The sequence below is a fragment of the Halichoeres trimaculatus genome, unplaced genomic scaffold (assembly GCF_033239565.1).
Source record: "Halichoeres trimaculatus isolate MK-OKI-2021-1 unplaced genomic scaffold, fHalTri1.1 fHalTri1_scaffold_7, whole genome shotgun sequence".
Classification (NCBI taxonomy): Eukaryota; Metazoa; Chordata; class Actinopteri; order Labriformes; family Labridae; genus Halichoeres; species Halichoeres trimaculatus.
In genome coordinates this window covers 21,032,562-21,055,861 of record NW_027437185.1, presented here as the reverse complement: position 1 = coordinate 21,055,861, position 23,300 = coordinate 21,032,562, and the positions used below count along the sequence as shown (strand labels likewise).

At 41.5% G+C, this 23,300-nt stretch overlaps 1 protein-coding gene across 3 annotated transcripts; it reads left to right on the top strand.

Annotated features, from left to right (window-relative positions):
• Positions 1-626: 626 nt before the first annotated feature.
• LOC141793218 (serine/threonine-protein phosphatase 2A 55 kDa regulatory subunit B gamma isoform) lies at positions 627-22,805 on the top strand. 3 transcript variants are annotated; one of them, XM_074673719.1, is made up of 11 exons: positions 629-835; positions 1,242-1,580; positions 4,412-4,568; positions 12,290-12,387; positions 12,612-12,777; positions 13,525-13,637; positions 14,277-14,454; positions 15,199-15,363; positions 15,768-15,937; positions 18,984-19,075; positions 20,817-22,802. In XM_074673719.1, the coding sequence occupies exons 3-11, from the start codon at positions 4,487-4,489 to the stop codon at positions 21,109-21,111; spliced, it is 1,359 nt and encodes a 452-aa protein (XP_074529820.1). In that variant the 5' UTR covers positions 629-835; positions 1,242-1,580; positions 4,412-4,486; the 3' UTR covers positions 21,112-22,802. The 3 variants fall into 3 exon arrangements, with proteins under 3 accessions (XP_074529821.1, XP_074529820.1, XP_074529822.1); XM_074673720.1 differs by lacking the exon at positions 4,412-4,568 and having other exon boundaries at positions 627-835; positions 20,817-22,803; XM_074673721.1 differs by lacking the exons at positions 629-835; positions 4,412-4,568 and having other exon boundaries at positions 1,355-1,580; positions 20,817-22,805.
• Positions 22,806-23,300: the final 495 nt, after the last annotated feature.

Here is a 23,300-nt window from a genome sequence, read left to right as displayed (position 1 = left end):
TTGTACATATTGTTCCTCTATAATTAGACAATAGAGTGATTCCTCCTTTCATGTCTTCATAAATTTCCCTCTTTTACGTCTTTATTCTTCAGACTTTATGCTTTCAGTTTCTTGTCCATAAACAGAGTGTTGTGATGTTGCAGGAAAGTAGAGCCTCGTGTGGTTTAAAAAAACAGTTAACTAATTTTACCGTTACACTCCACCTCCTGTGCTCACAAACCACTCAGTGATGTTTAATAACTGGTGTGTGAGTAGGTTGTCTTTGCTAATTCATTGATGACTACAGAATCTTCTGCTCAGCTCTGGAACACATGTATCTACAGTAGCAGTAGGTGTTTATATTGAGCACTCAGTCAAGTACATCAGTCATCATTCCCCCCCAGTCTCTCTGCTCTGTCTCCCATCAGTCTCTACCTCATAAGACCCTCAGTCACTTTCCCAAGCTGCCCACTCCTCCATCCCTCTGTGCGCCTTCATCATATCTAATCACCTGCAGTCAGTGGTGGTCAGGCAGATCTGAGCCCTGTGTCGATTGGCTGCTCCAAAGAGTGGGCGGACCCTTCTCTGATGCATCACACACGTACCAGCGCAGCAGTACAGATCCTGTCTCTCTCTCTCACACACACTCCCTCCCCCTCTCTCCACCTCTCACTCTGCCTTTCATACAGACGCCAGCTCGCAGACTGCAGCAGAACGCAGCGCCAGAAGGATTTTCCCTCTTTGCAGTGAGAGAGCTGAGAAACCAAGGAGACAGTTACCTGCTGAGGAGGAGAGAGACGTTATCCATGGAGGATCCACGGAGAAGCACCTGACCTACAAGCTGCTGAGTGTGTAGGTGAGTGTGTGTTTGTTCTGCTGTTTGTACGTGTGTGTCCATGCTTGTGTGAGTTCACTGCAGAAGCAGCAGCACTGCAGATACACCAACCAGGGGCTCTGCTCATCCCACTCTACCCTCCCCCCACTCTCCTCCCCCTCTTCATCTTCTCTTCTCTCATTTTTGGAGCATCCGTTAACAAGTAGGGACTTCACTGCTGTGATGGAGCACAGGGTTGTGTATGTTGTGTGTGCATTTCTAAAGGGGTAGAATCACTCTGGCCACACCTGGACTCATCAGCTGCTCAGTGAACATGAGGCTGGCTTGGATTTTCCTCCCTCAGACTGACGTGTGAAAGCTCTCACAGAAAACAACAACGTAGCTCACACATGTTAGTTTTGAACTTACTGTAATAATCCTCCTGCAGATTTGCATCTGGCTTTCTGAAACAGCTTGGTGGACTTCAAGGTGCATCAGCCCCTTCCTCCGGGACCGGCCCACTCCCTTCTCACCTGCCCCTCATCCTCATTCAAAGGATAGGATGGCTGGCTCTGCGCTCCTGTGCTGAGGCGGCGTCTGCGGGCACCAGTATGGGCGCTGTGCTGGCCGGCATCCCCACCACCCCCTCCACCACCGATCTGCCACCACCACGCTGCCCCGCTGAAACGGGCGCTCCCCCCAGCCCCGCTGATGGGCGAAGACACTGACGCCACCCCGACGCTCAACCACCGCGGCTTCCTCCCCGACCACAACTATGTGACTGAAGGTAAGATCACTGAAGAAGCTGCACGTGCCTTTATTGTAAGAAGTATATTTTACAATCCAGTCCATGTGTGTGTCTTTGAGGTAGAGTTATGGAGAGTGTGTGGCAGAGTGTGTGCATACTTAGTGTGTCTGTTAGATAAAACAAGACCAGAAAAGCTTCCTAATCTCCTTTAAGCTCTGTGTTGTTCAGACTGAGTTGCAGACAGAGCAACAAGAACTAAAGAGAAAAACACTCTGCTACATTTATTCACATTCGAAAGGTCTCTATCTCTTCTAAAATCTCTCCACTTGTACAGTTGCTGTTTCTTAATCACTTTACTTTAGCCAGCATTCACCTTTCTGTTTTTCTTTCTTCAATTTGTGCTTTTGTAATCACTTCCTTAGCTTGCGTAACAAAGCTATTTTGTGACACTGCAGGGAAGAATTGATCCGACATGTGGGAATGTGTTTGTGTTCTTCTGTTTATGTCTGTGTGTCAGAAACTGAAACATTTTGGGAGAACAGATGCTTTTGGTGTCAGTGTGAGATGGAAGACAACTTTATTCAAACAGTAAAAAGTCCACAACTTGAGAGGTGTTATAGAACTCTGATTTGCTCCAGTTTGTTACCTAAAAGACATAGATTATAACCCTGGATAACATCGCCTTGCTGCTAACCTTAATCACGCCCCTAATCTCACCTGTACACCAGCATCCCTATCAGTCTGTCCTCAATCCACTTCTCACAGTCACCTCATTGTTTTCTGCTAAAGAAAAGCAATGAAATTTTCTGTTTCTCTGCTTATATCATTTCCTCCACATAGAAGCACACAGTGTAGTCAGGGGAGAGCTGTAGTGCTGCCTGTTGATTGTGTAACTTCTTGTGTTTGCATTACACACTTTGTCTCGCTAAGAGGTTTTAGAATATCCGTGTGTGTGTGCTTGTGTGTTTGTCTCAGTGTGTCTTATCTAATACATACAGTAGTCCCATTGTGTCTGTGTCCATTTCACAAAAGGATCTCTATGAAATAGTGGCAGAAAATCAGTCCTGACATCCATCACCAACCATCAATTATTGCCATGGCAACAGTCCATGATGATAAACATGCTGCTTTTCATGCTTGGCTGATATGATTGACAGGTTGTCTCCACCCACCAATACTGCCAGTATTAATTATTCCACACATCTTGGGCAGACACAGACATTATTCAGGCTGAATTGCTGATGAGCTCACACCAGAGTGGACACACCACTGAACATTGTTGTTGTGGAGCAACTATACAGCACAGGTTGGCCTAGAAAAGGGGTCAACAATCATGATGGAAAAATTCCCCAACAAATAAACATAAGGATGCATACCTGCCTCTTCTTTCACATCCCATGCAACCAACACCCCCCATTCTTCACCTTTTCCTCCATCTTCATCTCCCACCCCCATCCTCCTCTCCATTCCTATCCCCTCTCTGCCTCCCCTTTCAAACCTTTCCTCATCACGCCCCTAATGCAACTCACGGCATTGCCCGGCACTGAAGTGGCACGTATGCCAAACAATTATCCAACAGTGTTCTGAAGGCCGCTCAAACACAATGTGCCAGTGTGTGTGAGTGTGAGTGTGAGGGGGGGGGGGTGGGTGGGTGGGGGTGGGGGGGGGGGGGGGGTGGCAGAGAGTGTGGTGCTGCATGTGATTTAATGCTTGGTGTGTTTTGATGTGTCTCCACCTCTCTTCCTCTTTCTTAACCTTTGTTGCATTCATATTCATGTCTTTGTCTGAATACACGCTGTGTGTCTTTTTAGTTTGCTCAAGTCTGTGTGTATTTGGGTTTTTGCAAGGGTTTCGTCTGTGTCCATATGTGTTTGGAAATGTGTGCGTGTGTGTGCATGCATAACACCGTGTGTGTGTGTGTGTGTGTGTGTGTGTGTGTAAAACTTCCCAAAGGGATTCCCCTGCCCTTTAGCTCCGACTGGGGAGTCATGCTCTACCTGCCTTTACCTAAGCTTCCCCTCCCTCCCTCCACATCTTACCCCCCCCTCACACACTTCTTTTGCCTTACAAATGCTATGACTTGAGCAGCATAGGGTTCAATGATAGATAAGAAAACACAAAGGGACCATTAAACTATTGTCAAAATTCAGATTTTAATACCTGACAGTTTTTTAAACTGATTGATTCTGTTTGATGAATAATTCAGGCCAACCTTTCTTATTTTTTGAGGTATACAAAAACATTAATACTATAAGGAGCAGATAAAAGTCCAGGATTCTCACTGATGTGTTTCTGGCAGAATCTTGTTGAAATCTAGTTGAGTGAAATGCTGAAAGTTAAAAGACAACAGATGGTTTTTATTTAGAGCTTGGACTGGAATATTTACTTGTATGATCTCATTTCATATAATTTCAATCTGCATCCTGTTGCTCACACTAAACCAACAGTTTACAGAGCTTCTTTGGGCTTAGTAACACGGTTAAGTAGTCATTATAGCTGTCGTGACTTTTTAATAATTGTTCATCATTGTCACCTAGAAGGACATGTGAGAGATAATTACACTTCATTGAAAAACAGCCAATCAAGACTTTTTGTCGCTCTGTTTATCTCTGTTCATCCTGCATGTCATTCTGATCTTCCAGCCAAACCCAACATGTCGATACATCATGTTTTAAAGATACAGATTTATCATTAATACATCATTTATCAGTTTTTTTTCTATGATGAGTTCTCATGGCCAAGTGTGGTGATGCAGTAACTCAGACCCAACCCTTAACCCCAACCTCCCTGCTCCTTCCTACCCCTCTGCTGCTCCATCTCCCCCTCCTCCCCTCCTCCCTCCCTTCCTTCCTCCCTTGCTCCTCTTGCAGGGCTGCTCCTGGCTATAGCCTGAAGAGCTGCGCCCATCCTGTCCACCCCTCTCCACCCTGGAGTCCTCCCCCAGGATGTTGAGCCCCATCCAGGTCCTGTGCTCCGACATCACTACCCTTTCTCTGGAGCCCGAGCCGTTTGCCTCTTACACTGAAGGTGTGTGCTCTCTCCTCTTCTATCCCACCAGTCCTGTGTCTGTCACATAGTTTCCCCATATGACCCCAGCATGATGTATGACAGCTGGTGTGTGTGTGTGTGAGTGTGTTAAGGAGTGTATGTGAGAAAGTATCTGTGTGATAATCATGAACTATGTATGTGTATGTGTATGTGTGTGTGTGTGTGTGTGTGTGTGTGTGTGTGTGTGTGTGTGTGTGTGTGTGTGTGTGTGTGTGTGTGTGTGTGTGTGTGTGTGTGTGTGTGTGTGTGTGTGTGTGTGTAATTCATTTCAGCCTGGTGAAATCTGACTGGCTGAGTCTGAGCGTTAAAAATATCTTAAACATCACATTTTCTCTGTCTGCCTCATCCTTTTTTGTGTTCCTATTTTTACACCTGCCTCTTTATTCCTGTCTCGGTATGCTTGTTTCAGTGTGTATTCTGCTTCTACGTGAGTGTGTATGTGTGTGTGTGAGTGTTTGTGACGGATATTTTTAAATGGTTTGACCAGATGTCACCCAGTCGTCTTAGATCAGAGCATCCTTTATTCCTCATCCTGTCATGTATGAACACAGGCACCAGAACACACTGTCTGAAGCCCTGAACACATGTACACAATGAATACACGGCATACATTCATATTTACACACACATAAAGCATAAAGAATGTAAGTTATTGACTAATTACAGTGTTGGTCCATAAATGTTCTGTTTTATTTCTTACTCACAAAAGTTTATAAGTTTGTAATGTTTCAAGCCAAGATCATGGTAATTTTTGTATTAGAGTGACAAATCTGTATGGAAAGAAAATGACTCTTATCAATAATGAAACACATAACAGCTCTGAGAATTCATGCACAAGATGTCTTTGCAGCAAGGCAGAGCTGGATTACAGGTGTAACTCACAAGTACAGCTGAGCCCGACTCAGTTTGTGATTCTAATTGTTTGTGTCCATAACCATTAGGCTCACACCAGCTCCGCTCCATTGTGCCGATGTGTGTTTGGAGAAATGGCAGGTTCCCCACTGTGCTGGGCTTAAATCACCCCTCTACACACATGTGCACCTCCAACACAAACACACACTCCCATTTTTTTCTCCTGATAACTCCAAAACTGCAGGACAGGGATCAATTTAACGGCTCCCTCTGGCACTCTCTCCCCTCGTCTCCTCTGCCCTCTCCTCTCCTCTCCCCCTCCAACACATTTATTTCACTGCAGGGTAATGGAGTATACACACTTGTGCACACGCGCACAGGAAATGTGGGCTGCTTGAGGAGCAGCTTGCACACACACACACACACACACACACACACACACACACACACACACACACACACACACACACACACACACACACACACACACACACACACACACACACACACAAACACACAGACAACTCCTGCTGAGTGGTGACTGGTCCTTGCTTTTAAGGAGTGTGTTTTTGGCTCGGCTTAAATGGTCTGTGTTTAGGCAGACCTAAGATATCTGTAATTGGCACGGCTGGACGTCTACTCCCCTTTCTGTCCCTAAAGCAGCCTCAACATAAAAAGAAAAAAATGTCTCCCTCAACACCCTCCACCAACCTCTCTTCTCCTCTCCTCTCCTCTCCTCTCCTCTCCTCTCCTCTCCTCTCCTCTCCTCTCCTCTCCTCTCCTCTCCTCTCCTCTCCTCTCCTCTCCTCTCCTCTCCTCTCCTCTCCTCTCCTCTCCTCGAAACTCTTCTCCTCATGTTTCCTCCTTTCCTTGCCTCTCCAATCCTCCTTGTGCCTTCCCTTTTCGCATCTCCTCTCCTTGCATCTCTTCTCCTTGAGTCTCCTCTTTAACCATTAAAGTTGAGTAATTATTAATAACTCTTCTGTCTTCACCTAACACCATTTTATTGATCTTTGTTGCTGTTGTTTTTGCAAACACCTCATAGCAAATTGAGTGTTTGCTTGTTTGGTGTTTATCACTTGTGAGTGTTTTTTTAAGCTCTTTGTGTCACTGAGTTCATTCATGTTTGTGTGTTGTTGTTGTTTTGTATTGATGTGTACTGTATGTGTGGGCGCTTGCTCTTGCAGTCACAGTGTGCTCCTCTGCTCCTGCAGCGTGGCGATGAGTCAGACCGGCCCGCTGATGCTAATGGACTGTCTGTGGGAGACAGACATTGCTAACTTGCTATACTGTAGCACTTTCTCTCTCTTTTCCTCTCTTACAAACACACACACACACACACACACACACACACACACACACACACACACACACACACACACACACACACACACACACACACACACACACACACACACACACACACACACACACACACACACACACACACACACACACACACACACACACACACACACACACACTTTAATATTCTGACTTACAGCTTGAACTCCCATGATGATACTTTTTTCTTCAGTTGTTTAGATTCTCACTCGTGTATTTTTCTGTCTGTGGTGCTTTTCTAATAAAGCGAATCAGAGGGCCAGATGGATGTGTTAGCTGTGTGAGTGCACGCATGCTTGTGTGTGTGTGTATGTGTGTAAGTAAAGGAGAGGAGAGGAGAGAGATGAAACGGTTGCAGGTTGGGAACAGACAGAGGGTAAGAGAGTGTGTGTGCTCTATATTTTATTCAGCCTCATTGTGTGCAGCTCCTGTAGTTTTGCCTAGCTTAGCTTTTTGAGTGGAGACACATTTATCTTTAAACACGCACACCCACAGATCATCAAGCACACACACATTGTGTGCATCATTACCTGACTGTGTGCATTCAGAGCTCTGTGTTCTTGAATCCCCTGTATGTGTAAGGTCCCATTTTTTGAGTGTGTGCATTAATTATGGGCACATCCTTTCGCCAAGACTCCCTCTACACCCTCTGATATTAATTTAGCAGTGTTTGTTGGTTGACAAAACTGCAGAGCCGCAATTATTCTTCAGCACTGCTTCTTCCTGCGAGAATTGGATTGATGAATCCCACTTCCTCCTTTCCACCAGATTGCCATATACGGCTAACCGCTACGAGTACCGCTGCCACTGGTTGGCTCTGCCTGTTACCATGGCAACCCCTGCTCACTGAAGGACCCCCCTCCACCACCCTTCTTCCATCCTTTCCATTCTCTCACCATCAGCATCACTCCCAGTTCATACAGGCTAACCTACAGCCAGGCAGCAGAGTGCAGTGGGGGAGGGATGAGACGGAGAGGGGGAGAGATAAATGTGGATGGACAACCAAGAAGAAAATAAGAGAGTGAAATGGGCCAAAAAAAAAACTGGAGGAACTAGGGACCAAGTAATGAGAGATGGCTAAAATAATCTGCAGGGGCTGGGAGAGGGATAGAAGGTAAGCCTGAAAGTGAAATTGAAAGTGAAATAAAAAGCGCTACAGAGACTGAGAGATCAAGAAACAGTGTAATGACCAATGGAAAATGATGAAAAGAGAGGCAGTGAGGTAACCAGTATTACATGAACTGTCTGACCAACAGGGTGAGTTAGGTTGTGTTGGTGTAGAGAATGAGGTGCAGTCCCTGCCTCCCTTCATCATAAAATCTCTCTCTCTCCCAAGGCCAGCGTAGAATAGACGAGAGGCTGCAGCTTTAAATCAGACTCTCCATAATACGCTCTATTTTTATTACAGTCGGTGCTTTTTCAGGACCACGTTCTCTCCGACTGAAACTGAGCTCAGCTGACTTAAGCCGCCAAAATGAAATCTACTTTTGAAACTAATCTGTGACATTTTTGGAGATATTTTTTGATTATTTGGCAGTGCAGTCCTAGCTTTGTGCATTTGCTGTACAAACATCTTTTTGTTGGCCTGAACATCAGGTCAGTCAAAGAGAAGCTCGATAACATGCACATAGATCATGCAGCTTCTATTGCCATTCCCTTGAAAACAGTTTGGAAATAACTTGTGGATTTATGTTTTTTTGTGGGCATTATATGTAAAGATTAACTTGTTGGTTGAAGATTTTATTGAACATGGGGTTTTAATACATTTGACCTGATTTAATGCAGGAAAAATGACTAGGTCTTTTTTCTTTCATGCCAGGTTTTTGTGTGTACTCACTCTGCAAAAGAGCAATTTGTACAAAATTTAGTCATGCAGTTGTTTTTAAACTTTCAGAGAGCTGATAATCATTTCTTTATTGTAGTTTATTTTCTTTATTTAGTATCAGAACCCATTAGCTATTATCCTACAACATGACTTCTTTCTGTGCACTGTATTGTTTTGGGAGATTTAAAGTCTTGAGGCGGGTGGATGTTATTTGTAATGTGTCAAAATTCCTCTCCAGTAAAAACCTTGATCATCTTATGGATGCAATGGTAAAGGAATTGGATGTTTTGACATGATGTTTCAGTGTTCATAAATTATATGGATGTCCCAATATTACATTTTCACTTCCGATATGATACCGATACTGCAGCATTGAGTGTTGGCCGATACCGATATTAATCCGATACAATATCAGCATTAAACACGCATACTTTTATTACTTATTTTGTAGTAAGTCTGTCATGTTAGAAAAGGCTTGATTAAGTGATATTATTCAAACAAAGAACAGTAGTCAGCAACAGTAGGTATGAGAAAAAACTGACCCATTTATTATTAACCAATGGGTAATTGCTTATATCGGAGATTTTAGATGCATTCCGATTCGATACTGATACTTGTTTTTTTGCTGATATCGGACAGATATCCGATATCAATATCGGACTGGGACACCTCTAATAGATTATCTTTAAATGTTAACAAAAATGAATATATAATATTTAGAAATCTGACAAATAACACTAAGGTACAAGTTACGAAAAATGATTTGGAACTAGAACAAGTTTATGAGAGTAAATTCTCAGGAGTTGTCATAGATCACAGACTGTGTTGAAAACCTATTGTTAACCGCATTAAAACTATAATATTAAAGTAACCCACTATATTATATAAACTCAAAGATGTTCTTAATTTAAATTCGTTATATATGTTGTATTGTTCTTTCATACTTACATAACTTACTGTGCGGACATTTGGGGAAGAACATATAGAGTTACCACGATTCCTTTTTTTTTCTTCAATAGAAAGGGATCAGGCTCATAACACGAGCTGATTTTTGGTAGCTAACACAAATTATTTGTAAAACTACAGGCTCTAAAATTTTATGAACTTGTAGATTTGAGAATAGCCACATTGATGTACAAAGCATGCAATAAGATGTTAACGGATTGTATGCAGAGTTGATTGAGAGTTGATTACTCACAAAAACAAAGAGCTCTACAAATTTCAAACAAAGATGTGTTTCATTGTATGGAGTTAGTCTGTGGAATAAATTAGTCATAGCAATTAAAGAATGTCAAACACAGGACACTTTGAGGTTGTTATGTTTGTTGTAAATGTGTTTGTGATTGTCCTGGATACTTTCGAGGCACCAATGTTTCTGCCTTTTACTTTGGTGATCAGCATCACCAGCAACTTTCTGTTCTCAACACATTCTTTATTTCTACGACTGAAAAACTGAAGGTATTAAAATTCCTTTTGCTGAACACTGCTGTTCACTGTTGATGAAGAAGCAGAAACTTCCGGTCTAAAGATATGAGGCAATGCAGAAGTGCTAAAACCTGTAGTTAATTGAGTGTCTGCTTGAGGCTGGCACTTCCACAGCAGAAGAGAAGGAAGAGACACTTCCACAGCAGAAATAAACATGTTTACCGCCTGGTACAAAAAATCTCTCCAGTCTGAAAAGCTAACTTCTCTAATGGCACACACTGTACAGGGGTGGATCTTTTTGATACTAGGTTGATGAGTTCGCCCAATCAGAGGCACAGCTCAGCTGACTGGCAGGCAGGCGCCCTATAAATGTTAGTGTGGAGGCTCAAAGCCCATTTTTAATATGTCAGCTGTGGCCAGCAGTTCGCTTCAAAACTCAGTGTCAGTGACATAATGGTGACGTCACAGAGGCTACTTCTATTTATTATGATTTGAAGCTGACAAAAATATAATTTTAGAGGTGACAGCAGAGATGTGGTGTCTTATAGAGAGAAGTTTAGAGCTGCAATAGAAATGGGCCTTCAGTATGTGGATGCATATTTTTTCAAGATTTATCAGATTATGCTAATGCACTCCACATAACTTCATCAATAACGTGCAGCAGTTATACATACTGTCTACTCATTCTAGTGTGGATCAGTGTCCGCCATGATGAACTAAATCTCGTGCTACAAACAGAGCTGAAGGTATTGATGTTGGTGCTTGCTCAGCTGTACATGGTGACATGATTCCTGAATCACCCCGAGCATTGTTCTCTTCAACATATGACCTCAAGATAAGCACATTTTCCAACTGACGCCTACAAATGGTACATGTGATACTAATAATACTGATGAAACAACATATAAATTGGCTCAAAGTTTTATATCACTTAATTATCAATTCAAAGGACCAATAAAGCATAAGTAACCATAGAAAGCTGATTGTGCTTTATTGACAATATTGTTGTCATTAATTCTACTTATTAGTCTGATTCTTTATTAAAACATGATTAGTTTTCTAGGTGAAGAAACTAAACATGCATGCGCAGGTTGAGAGCAGCATTGCACCTGTTTTGTTATTTAATCTATCATTATCAGTCAGTCATCATCGAGTAAACAAATGTGAGAACATTCGTACAACGATCTCTTTTTTTATTTGCAGCCTTGTGTTGCAACAGTGTAATTTAGCTGAGGAAATTTATTCCTGATAACGGATGTGCTGTTTGGTTGTCAACCTCTCACGGTCTTTTTGTGAGTCTTAAGCAGTGAAGATGCATGTTTATCGGTCTGATGGCTCAATTAATGGGAGTAAGTTCTCTATTGTCAACCTTTTCAGAAGTACAGTGTGTTAAAAGATAATCAAAGGGTGAGGATTAACTTCAGACATGACACTGTTGTGTATTTTATAAGACTGAGACTGAACTAAGTGCTCTCTGTTTGCATCCTGTGTGTTGTGTGATTCAGAAAGGTCCTCTGAGAGCACCATGGCAGTAAATGCTAAGTGGTTAATATTGTGCTCACTCTTCATACATTAGTGTTTGCCACTGAGTCACTCTGTGTTGGTGTCTCAGGGCAAGTGATGAGGACATTGTTGCCAATAAACAAACAAATGAATCCTGAAAAATGAAAACTGAGTAATATCTAATCACTTATGCAGAATCACTCTTTGAGTTGTGCTCACAAATGAGAACACTACAGGGATAGATGTTATTCGTCTACACACACACAAACATGGTCACGGTGAACTCAAGTGACTCTGTAATCTGGTGTGAGAGAGAGTCATGGTGTGCGTCACTGAATGTGTCATACGGGAGGACAAATAACACCTGTGCCACGTGAAACAGCTGTGTGTGCGAGGGTGTGTCTGCGGCTGTAGTTCTCTGTTTGGTGGTCTGTGCGTTTTGATTGGTTTCAAACGTTTTCCTTCAAAGCTTACACACCATTTCAGAACATTTGTGTAAGTGGTCAAATATTGTTTTATTCGTCACCTTAATTTGCATATCTAATCCATTTACATGTTAATGCTTTGACTGTTTACTCAGTTTAACAATTTAGAGTTGGATAAACAGATTACCTAGATGAATGATGATGTGTGCTCAATTAGCTAATGGCTGCTCCTTCTCTCTCTTTTCTCTCCTGTCACTTCTTCCTCTCACGCTCCTTCTCCACCTCTCCATCATCCCCGTCTCTTTACATCTTTTCTCTCTCCCCAGCTGATATCATCTCCACTGTTGAGTTCAACCACACAGGAGAGCTCCTGGCCACAGGGGACAAAGGAGGCCGAGTGGTCATCTTTCAGAGGGAACCTGAGGTACACACACACCACTCACAGACACACACGTACACACTGAAAGATCATATTTCATTCCAGCTCTGTGAGCAATAATAAACACAGAGTTCCCCTCAGCTACACCTCACACTGACTGATAAATAGTTCACTCTCCTGCTGCGTCATATGTTGTATAATTACAGATGTGTCAAGTTTATACCATACCTCACCTTCTCCCTCTTTAACTCCTTGTTTTCTTTTCCTAGAGCAAGACTGAGCCATTCTCCCAGGGAGAGTACAATGTCTACAGCACCTTTCAGAGCCATGAGCCAGAGTTTGACTACCTTAAGAGTCTGGAGATCGAGGAGAAGATCAATAAGATCCGATGGCTGCCTCAGCAGAATGCTGCTCAATTTCTCCTCTCGACCAATGGTGATGAGACACAAACACACACGCACACACAAACTCCTCTCAGAGCAATCAGAAAGATAGTTGTAAAGGTTGTTGTAAAAACCTTTCTTTGTACTACATTTTAGGACTTTTTCATCTCATAAATCAAGTTTTCCCTAATTAGATTTGCATCATATTTCTGTATTGCATCAGGAGCTGTCCACTTGAGATGAGAGATCCCATCATCAGTTTATGCTCTCAGTTTATGACTGTATAGGAGGGTCTATAGATTTACCCTGAGCGAACTGTTATTGATTTATTTAAGTACTATATTATTTATGATTGAGCGTATGAAAAATGTAGGACCTGCCTCAGCAATTGGGTTAATGCTGCTGCTTGAGTGCCTGCTGTAATTTTTTCCATTGTAATACCAAGTCTTTTGGTGTCTGTTGGTGTTGATAAAATAAAACGTTGCTGATCACTCACTGTTATTCAGAGCTGACAGCCTTAAGTGTGTTGAAGGATTAGCCTTTTCATTTTGTCATGTCTTTAGATTTCAAGTGGCTTGAAAAAAATTTGAACAGTTGTTTTATTTTTAAGATTTTCAGCCTTTTACCTTGAATTTGAGATGAAATCCTATTTTTAGCTTTGTCTGATTGTTGAATCACATCTAGTCTGAGATCTTTCAGTTATCTCTAAGCTTTAGCAACAACCACCTTTTATTTATTTGTTACATTCACACTTTAATATCTGCTCTTATCCTAAACTTAATGGGCACATCTGTTTCAGATAAGACCATTAAACTTTGGAAGGTGAGTGAAAGAGACAAACGACCTGAAGGCTACAACCTGAAAGATGAGGAGGGTCGTATCAAGGATATCTCCACCGTCACCTCTCTACAGGTATTTATCTATCTTTCTTTCTAACAATCTATCCGTCTAGCACGCAGCAGCAAAAAAATATTAATGAAGTCAGCTGTGCAACATAACTGGGTCAGTAGGTACAGATGTGTTTGCATGTGCAAAAAATGGGTCACTGGCACAGTGGCACGTGTGTGCCGCTGCCTGAGTGTGTGGGGGTGGAGAAAAGTGCAGTTTCCAGCTGTGCACAACAGCAGCACAATATCATCCTTACACAAAGAATTTTTGTTTCCACTGTGGTGAAATCTTAATGATTTAGATGCAAAGATCTGAAAACAGCCATGAGTTTATGAATTGCTCCCTCTGTGCTTCATATTGATCAGGATACGCATTCAAGCTGTACATTTAAAGGTAAACTGGGCATTGAAAAAGATCATGTGCTTAAATGTAAATGTCAAGTCATGAAGATGCAACCAAACATGCTTTCAGTCATGCACTGAGTTGGTTTGAGACCTTGCGATCTAGCAGTAATTTATTATTGATGTCAAGGGGAGCACTTCATTAAGTATTAATTCATGATGCAATCAAACAGTTTAAATTTAATCTAATGTCGGTATCTTGACAGTCCTATCTTATCCAATCAGTTACACGGTGAGAAACTGTTCTTTTACTTTATTTCAGGTGCCAGTGTTGAAGCCGATGGACTTAATGGTTGAGGTGAGCCCTCGGCGAGTCTTCGCAAATGCTCACACCTACCACGTGAACTCCATCTCCGTCAACTCCGACTACGAGACCTACATGTCAGCTGATGACCTGAGGATCAACCTCTGGCATCTGGACATCACCGACCGCAGCTTTAGTATCCTTCATGGGCTGCTGAGGGCATTCACAGAAAGGACAGGGAAATTCAAACATACATGCAATGAAAGTGGAACACGCATGATCACACACGATCAAACACACTGAAGCCCAGGGAGAGATTATTAAAGCACAAGGACACATGTAATTAATGCATGTATTAACATAAAGATGCATATCCATGTTGCCCAATCAATCCCTGCCCACACACACACTCACAACAAATTTACACATCCCACTTTGTTGTATAAAGAAATGCACACAGACACACAGTGATGGGGGAGGGGAATATTATTACAGAGAGTGAAAATCTAGCTTAATGAATAATTCAAAAGCTGCATAAATATTTCAGCTCCTTTCTGAGTTCTAATCCAGCTCAATAGGACACAGTACAGTCACATCGCTGACCCAGACAGGATTTATGATATTACATTTTATCTGAATATGGAATTACTTTCCTCCCAACAATCCCCCAAAGATAGATTTAAATTGGTTTGCTTTATTTCCTCTGTAAATTATTTACACTGCGTCGGATTATGCTTACATTTACATACACTTGTGCGTGGACCTGTGTGGGTTTTTGGATGAATTCACTTGTGAGTAGTTCCATATTTGATAAGAAAAGGTCACAAAAGGGTGAGTAAAATAATTCTTAGATACATTACGGTAGATTTCAAAACACACTGCAGGTCCCAGGGTGTCAACACTCCTTGTGGATGTTTTTCTGAGCGATGCTCCTTCTCAGACATCGTGGACATCAAACCAGCCAACATGGAGGATCTGACAGAGGTGATCACAGCGGCTGAGTTTCACCCCCACCACTGTAACCTGTTTGTCTACAGCAGCAGCAAAGGCACCCTGCGTCTCTGTGACATGAGAGAAGCAGCGCTTTGTGACAAGCACTCCAAATGTGAGTTCATATTTTGTAGGCTGACATGAAGACATTTTTTTTCTCCAGGCAGGTCAGAGTGTCTGACTCTGGCAGCTCTGAATGTTTTATCTCATGAATTACAACTCAGAGATGGGACTGAAACATTTTACTGTGAATTATTTCAACGAGTGTTTGACGGATGGAGATGGAATTTCACACTTGGTGTAACTCTGACAGAAATCTGCTTGCAGGGGTCTACTTATGCCCCCTTACCTAACAGAGTATATCATAACTATCACTTTTGGTTATTTATGTGGTATTGTGAAGTTAAGAAGCAGAATATTGTTTATTGGTTCTTTACAAATTGATCTTTTTTTTTTGTTCATGTTTTGCACAGCTTTCAAGTAAATGCTTTTCCTCTTCCACTCTTGTGTCCTCTCCAGTGTTCGAGGAGCCAGAGGACCCCAGCGCCCGCTCTTTCTTCTCTGAGATCATCTCCTCTGTGTCAGACGTCAAGTTCAGCCACAGTGGACGCTACCTGCTCACCAGAGACTACCTGACAGCCAAAGTGTGGGACCTGAACATGGAGAGCAAGCCCCTGGAGACATACCAGGTGGGTGACTGAGCAAACCTGAGGAGCATCAGGGATAGTTCAAACACTAATTACAGAAGAGTTGTATTTGCCCACAGGTTCAGTTAGGATGATGAGATTTCCTCCAGCAAGAGGATAAATTTACTCTGAGCAAGATGAACTGATCAGCAGGGAGGAGTTAATTACACATTCTCACCTGAATCCATGTGTCTTCAGAGGGGTTCAGTTCTTGCAGACGGTTGTGGAATAATGATTTGAATGAGCTCTAAGACATCATAAAATAAGAATTATAACTGTGTGCTGAAATTCTTTTACCTTCTTTTGATCACAGATACACTGTCATGTGTTTGAGGCAGCACCGAAGTTGCTTTATTCTTGTCTCCACAGCTGACTGCTAACTGTAAATCAAAGCCCTTAATATTTAACCCTCACTGTTTTCTATCTGCTGATGTCCTTGTACCTGCTCTGCATGCGATTTATACAAAGTAGAAAACAGTTTGATAAGAGCTGATCAGTAACCACAAGTGCTTAAAGCAGAAGTTGAAGTTCACTCCCAGAAAACTGAACCAGAAGCTCAGTCATGGCTTCAAAGTGTGGTTGAACTTGAGAACAGTTGATGCAAATTATATAAAAGACAGCCAGGATCTACATATCTTATAGGCTTTTCGCTTTACCTTAGGTCTCTGCAGTTTTCTCACATTGTGGCTTCAAACTATAGGCTGTGTAATATCCAGCTGTGATGTCACCCATTTGTTTCTGATACAGAGTTTTGAAGCCCATCGTTGACGGTGGCTAACTCAACCAAAGTGCGTTTAAGTTTGGATGAGGCAAAGAATGTAGAAATAATCAAACCTTAAATAATCAAAACAAGAAGTTATGAATAAATTCACTCCCTTTTTCGTGTGTGGGGATAGAGGAATGAGCTCTATAGACCCAAGCCATTTCTTTTGTACCGGGCTGTAAACATGTTTATTTTTGCTGTAATAATCTTCTTTAATTGGCTTGGTGTGAATGTGGTTTCCTCAAGCTATTTTAGCACTCTTGAAGGTTCCTGCTTGCTTCAAATTCAAACAAAAATCTGTGCGTTAGGATAACTTTTAGATGGCAAGATTGATGTTTTTTCGGTGAACTGGAAATTACAAAAACTTCTGAAAACTTGAATGATCCAGCACAAATGGGAGATTTGGCTGGGTGTATTAGACTCTCCTTCTGGATTCATGATGTTCATTCCTCCACAGGATGATGAGTGACTGTCCTTGTAGCTGATGAAGACACTCATTTTCTTCCTTTAATTTGTCCTCTACTAGCATCTCTTAATTTAATAAAACAAAGTGTAGATGTTTGTCACTGGCACAGTTCACAGCCACATTACCAGATTTATCCAAAATAAACTTATTTTATATCAAGTATTCACTTTTATCGTTTAGACTTACTGTTTTTTGAAATAGGGCGTCGTAATACAGTAAATGTTTAAATTGGAGACAAAAATGAATCACAGGGCGAAGGTTGTCTTTCACAATCACCGTACTTACTGATGATTAGATTTTTCCCAAACCTTTTAAGGACAATTGGTTTGATTACACGCCAGAAAATGTACTTCTTTCTATCAGCACAGAACCCCCTAAAAAATGTCCTTAAAGATTTTAACTTTAGTGTAATATGTGTGTTTGTGTGAGAGAGAGAGATTAAGAAATGCATAAAAGCACAATTTGCTGTTTTCTGTGTATGTGTGATGGAGATAAGGGAGGTTTAGCATGTCATCGAGCATGTAGATGTACAAAAACAAAGTAATAAGCTCAAAAAAAGAACATTGCTTTTTTTCCATGCAGTGTTTTACCTACTCTCAGTTTTCCTCTTGATTCTCCTCTAAATGTTTACAAAAGGCCACACAGGCTCCAGTGTATGCTCTGAAGCGCAGTAGAAGTATTTATCAACACCTTTCTTCAGTGTGTGTTTAGTATTCCTGCCGCGGGCGTGTGGGTGAACATGTGTGTGTGTGTAACTGGCTGACGTGTGAGGGCCCATGAGGCGGCCAGGAGTGGGAGGCTAAGACGCACCGCAGCTATTTATAGGCTGCCGAACCTCCACTCGTAAAGTGAAGGAGGGAAGGAGGGATACCTTACACAGCGCCCGACACCTAGATCTGCAATGCAGCACAGAGGGGGATGGGGCGGGGGGGGTTATGAGATGAAGGAAGAAGAGTTGGGAGAGTTTGTAAATAAGAAGATGAGGAAGAAGTTGAATAGGGTGCACATAGGCTGAGGAAGAAGAGTATGTCAGAGTTTTTAAGCTTGAGCTTAGTAAATTAAAACTCTTATTACTGCTTGGATGACAAAAACAAAACACATGAGGGATGAGACGCACGACTGCAAATCAGAAACTATACACAACGGTGGAAAAATAGAAAAAAGACTTTAAGTTCAGCTGAGCCTGTATCATTTTGCCCCTGAGTAGAAAGATCCAGGGGAATCCAAAATGTCACCAGGTTTGATGTACAACCATGAGCCGACCTCAGCTTGACCGTTAATTGATCGCTGGGCGACTGTTGACTGCTGACTTTAAGCAGAATGTAAACGTGGGGGACTTAATGCAGAGCACGATGCTGGAGGAAGGTGTAGATTTCAAACCCTTGCATCACGGAGCAGACACGGTGCTGACACCAGCAGGTTGGTGGAAGGCACAGGGGGGGAAGAGTTATTAGTCAGGGAAAATGTGAGTGAGTGTGTGTGTGTGTTTTCACATGTGTGTCTCTATTATCACACTCTCGGTGGGTTTGGATGTTAATGGATTTACCGATATAGGAAAAGGAGTTTAGATTAAAATGGACTCCTGACTCTCGTATTGCTCGGGGCCTGACGGTGAGTCTGATTAGAGCTGCCTTCAGGGAGGTTTGTGTTACAGCTTCTCCACCTTTAATGTGTCTATAATGTGTGTGTGTGAGGGGGGGTTCATTCAACTCTGTTTTCTATTTTTAGTCTAAACAAAGCATCAAACCTAAATTTAACAAATCAAACCTGTGTACTGGTCTCATTTGTTATCAAATCTGTTTGTTTGTGTTTCACTACAGGTTCACGATTACCTCCGCAGCAAGTTGTGTTCCCTCTACGAGAATGACTGTATCTTTGACAAGTTTGAGTGTGCCTGGAACGGCTCCGACAGGTACCTGAAGTGTCCTAAAGTGTCTGTTTGTGTTTATATTTTTGTTTTATACTTATAGCAGTATGTAAAATGTATAGTACTTCCTATTTTATTTAACAATTTAAAAGGACAAAAATTAAAAGACAGACTCTTAGGATGGAGACAGAAACTTTTACGTGAGACAAGGAGTCAAGCTACCCCTCACTTACACACTGCAAAAAACTGAAATCTTATGAAGTGTTTTTGCCTTACTTTAAGTAAAAATTGTCTTATTATTCTTGATATGAGCCACATTCAACTGGTCCGCCCAGAAAAATGACTTGTTTCAAGTTATTTAAAGACAAAAATGAGGTCTGAATTGCTTGTAACAAGTAAAACTAATCTGCCAATGGAACAAGAGGAAAATGCTTGAAAATTTGCTAAAACTAGAATAATGTCCCAAACAAGTAACTTATCTCTTGTTCCATTGGCAGATTTTTTTTTACTCGTTACAAGCAATTCAGACCTAATTTTTGCCTTTGAATAACTTGAAACAAGACATTTTTCTGGACTGGTCAGGTGAATGTGGCTCATATCAAAAATAAATAGACATTTTCTACTGAAAATAAGACAAAAACGCTTGGTAAGATTTTGATTTTTTCCAGTGCAGCTTTCCATTTAAAACTTCAGTTACAGCATACCTCTCGAGGGATGGAGCCCTCCTTGTTATTCAGAATAATCCACAGGCTTAAAGGGATGGCTTTCTTTAAGTAGGGTTGTATGAGGTACTTGTCAATAGTAAGTGTTATAACCACAGGGGATCCCCGCCAGCTCCAGCTCTTTGTTGAGAAATGGGCCAGAACACAGAAGTGGAGCTTGGATAATAAACTGCTGCAGTGAGGGTTTGTTAAATGAGCTAAATTATTTTACTGAGTAACTGAGCTCATTTTAAAAAAAGTCTGACCTAAACATAAACATGGTGCTCTACAACATACTGTACATGTTCTGATGGCTAAGGTGCATTTATCTGTTAACCCAGTTAATAATGATTGACTCAACCTCTCTTTTACCCAGGACACTGAAATTGTGTGAATCCTGATCATTTTGAATCATAGTTTTACAAAATCCTAAACTTTTTTCCTACTGAGGCTAAAACGGTATGAATATACTTCACTGTTATGGCTGAAAATGCCCTGTATCTGAAAGCTTTGGACCATTTTTCCATTAGTACATGAAGTTTAATTTTTAATATTTGTTAAATGATAATCGCACATGGTATGTGACTATTAGCAGTTTAGAAGAAGAAACACACAAAAAGAATTTTATTTTTTTCACAGTCTAGTTAGACAGAAGTCTGTCTGTAATTAGTGGAAAGCACAGCTTCTCACCTTTCTGTCAGTGAGGGAATTTTTTGATTGGGTACTTGGAAGAATTTTTAATGCAGTACTACTTGAAATTTATATTGTTTTATTTTTTTTTTAGAATGTGTGACTTACTAAAGTTTATGTTCTTTTTTTCTTTTTACATATAAGCAGCAGAAATGAATTAATTAACACTTTTAACGCCAGAAAAACCCTGAACTCACCTGCATGATCAGATGTAAGAAAGCCAAGTGGTCTTGTTGTAAAAAAAAAAAAAAATGTTATTCTAAAACAAAATAACTTTAATGTGGAACATTTCTTCCTGCCCAGTGTCAAGGTACTGAGGAATATTCTCTTACCAGCTTTAAAAATATGTTCAGACTGTGGTTATTAAACACTTTCTCTGTTACTCTGTTTTCCAGCGTGATCATGACTGGAGCCTACAACAACTTCTTCCGTATGTTCGACCGCAACACCAAGCGTGACGTGACCCTGGAGGCATCGAGAGAAAGCAGCAAACCACGGGCCGTCCTGAAGCCGCGGAGGGTCTGCGCTGCAGGAGGAAAGCGCCGGAAGGATGACATCAGCGTGGACAGCCTAGACTTCACCAAGAAGATCCTGCACACGGCCTGGCACCCCAATGAGAACATCATCGCCATCGCTGCCACAAACAACCTGTACATCTTCCAGGACAAACTCAACTCTGAGATGCATTAACGAAAGGATGTCAGTGTTGATTCTGACGCGTTTACACCTGAAAACACAACTATGCCAGAATGTACACATTTACAGACACACACCCACAGGAATATGCCTAACTAACACACACACACACATACACTCCTCTAGAGCTCCTCTTTCACACACTCCCTCACCTCCACCCTGCCTCCCAGAACTGAAAGGACCTAGTAAAGGGCTAGAGAGGGAACAGGCTGGATTACGCAATGGATTATGGATTGCAAAATAGTTCCAACTGTGGATTTCTTGATTGTCAACCTCTGGATTGTGCTTGATGGTGTGTTGATTGCTAAAGTTTAGCTTCTGAGGTGGATAAAACCCTGGAACCTCGGATTGGAGAGACGTTCACGTTTGTCTTTTTTTATTTGATTCTTTAGGCTCTTTTGCTTTGTCCACCTCCTCCTCCTCCTCCTCTCCTTTCTGTTTTTGTGTGCTTAAGCAAAGCCTATTCTTATCCTTTGCCCACTGTTTCGTGTAACAAAAACCCTTCCTGGTTTTCTACCAGCGGCACTGATGATAAATGGGGCATTTACATAACTGGCTGTTTGTTTCATTTCAGATCAGCAGCCCCAACTTTTTCTTCTTTCCTTCACTGCTAGTTTCATGTTATTAATGATGGCTGTTATGATGACAATGAGAAATTCAAATGATATGTGGGATGTGAAAAGGATGAACTCGGGACCCTTCCCCTCAGATCAAGTGCACCCAGACGCCTCTGAGCTCCACTGTACCGTGCTCCGTGAGCTGAAACATCCACAGCCCTGCAGACAGAAGCAGAATAGATTAAAACACCCCAGCCTGATATGAAGACACACACTCATATCTGTTCCTTATGCTGTGTTTCAGCTCCTAATGTTTCCTCTGCTGAAACGTCTCTGATGTTGATTCTGCCTCCAATCCGGGGCCACGCCGTGTGCTGTACCGCAAACACAACTCAAATTAAGCAAAAAAAAAAAAAAAAAAAAATTTAAAAAATGTACAAAATAAATCAACAATCAAGCAAAAAAAATGCTGCATGTAAAACCAATTTAGCCTAGGTGTTTATAAATTGACTGACCAACTGACTTGGCTGCCTTCTTAATCATTTAGACCCAGCTGTACAAAGGCTTCAAGGGCCTGGGGGCCCCATGCAGCACGACTTACCATAGATGACCGAGCTCTCCTACCTTTGTTTGTGTCTTCGGGCACTGAAGCATGTTTACCAGTGTTCGGTCCGTACACGTACATGTACATTTTGAATGAAGCCGTCCAAGAATCCATTTCTACTCAACTGAGTTCACAGAAGAATGGGGAATGTTTTCATTAATGTTGTTCTCGAAAATGAAAAAGTAGGGAAAAATTAAAGGGCCTAAATGGTGTCTGTAAATATTAACTCTGTTTTTGACATGTTTGAAGTTTAGTTTTTTAATATGCACAAACAAACTTGATCATCTGTATCGCTGATCGCCTCCAAAGCTGCAGCAAAGAGATGGTTCTTAAATCTCTACGGCCTTCCTCACTGGTTACTTTTCTGATGTGCAGAAGCTTTTATTTTTAGAGAACAGTTTATTCTTTTATTATCCTTTTTTTGGACATCTGTCAACCACATCCCGACCAAACTAATGTTGAGTCACTTTTTTGTGTTGATATATGTTGATGACAGCATTGTCAAATAGACAGTAAATAAATACTGTTAATATGTTTTTTTTCTGAATAAATATTTCAACAAAAATTGCATCCAATGAGCGTTCATCTGTGATCTTTGTTGCAGTGAAATAATGAGACGGAACATAACACCTTAAGAAATAATGGGAATGTGCACTTTATAGCTCCATTTATTATGAGCCAATGAGAGGTCATCATGACAGTCTGCAAGGGCTGTGAAGTCTGAGTCGCCACCTAGTGTCAAAACACTGTCTCTACATCTGGGAACATGTTTTCTCAATACATTTTTGTTCAGTTGTCTCACAAAGGAAATTCTATTTACATCTTCCACTGCATGTGTACTTTTCTTTCTGCATATTGCAAAGACACTAGTTGGTTTTCTTTTCCAAATATAGGGAGAGTAAATAAATACCACTTGCTAAGAACTCAGGACCAAGGTAACAGAATCATACTCGCCTGTATTTGCAAACTATGAAGAGAATATAAGGAATTATACTGCTTTTTTTTTAAACTGTGCTCTCTCT

Bases quoted from the DNA above. Each gene is read 5' to 3' on its own strand.
- LOC141793218 (XM_074673719.1), top strand. From the start codon at position 4,487: ATGTTGAGCCCCATCCAGGTCCTGTGCTCCGACATCACTACCCTTTCT. The intron at 13,638-14,276 runs GTATTTATCTAT...ACTTTATTTCAG, and splicing joins CCACCGTCACCTCTCTACAG to GTGCCAGTGTTGAAGCCGAT. The intron at 14,455-15,198 runs GTATCCTTCATG...GCTCCTTCTCAG, and splicing joins CATCACCGACCGCAGCTTTA to ACATCGTGGACATCAAACCA.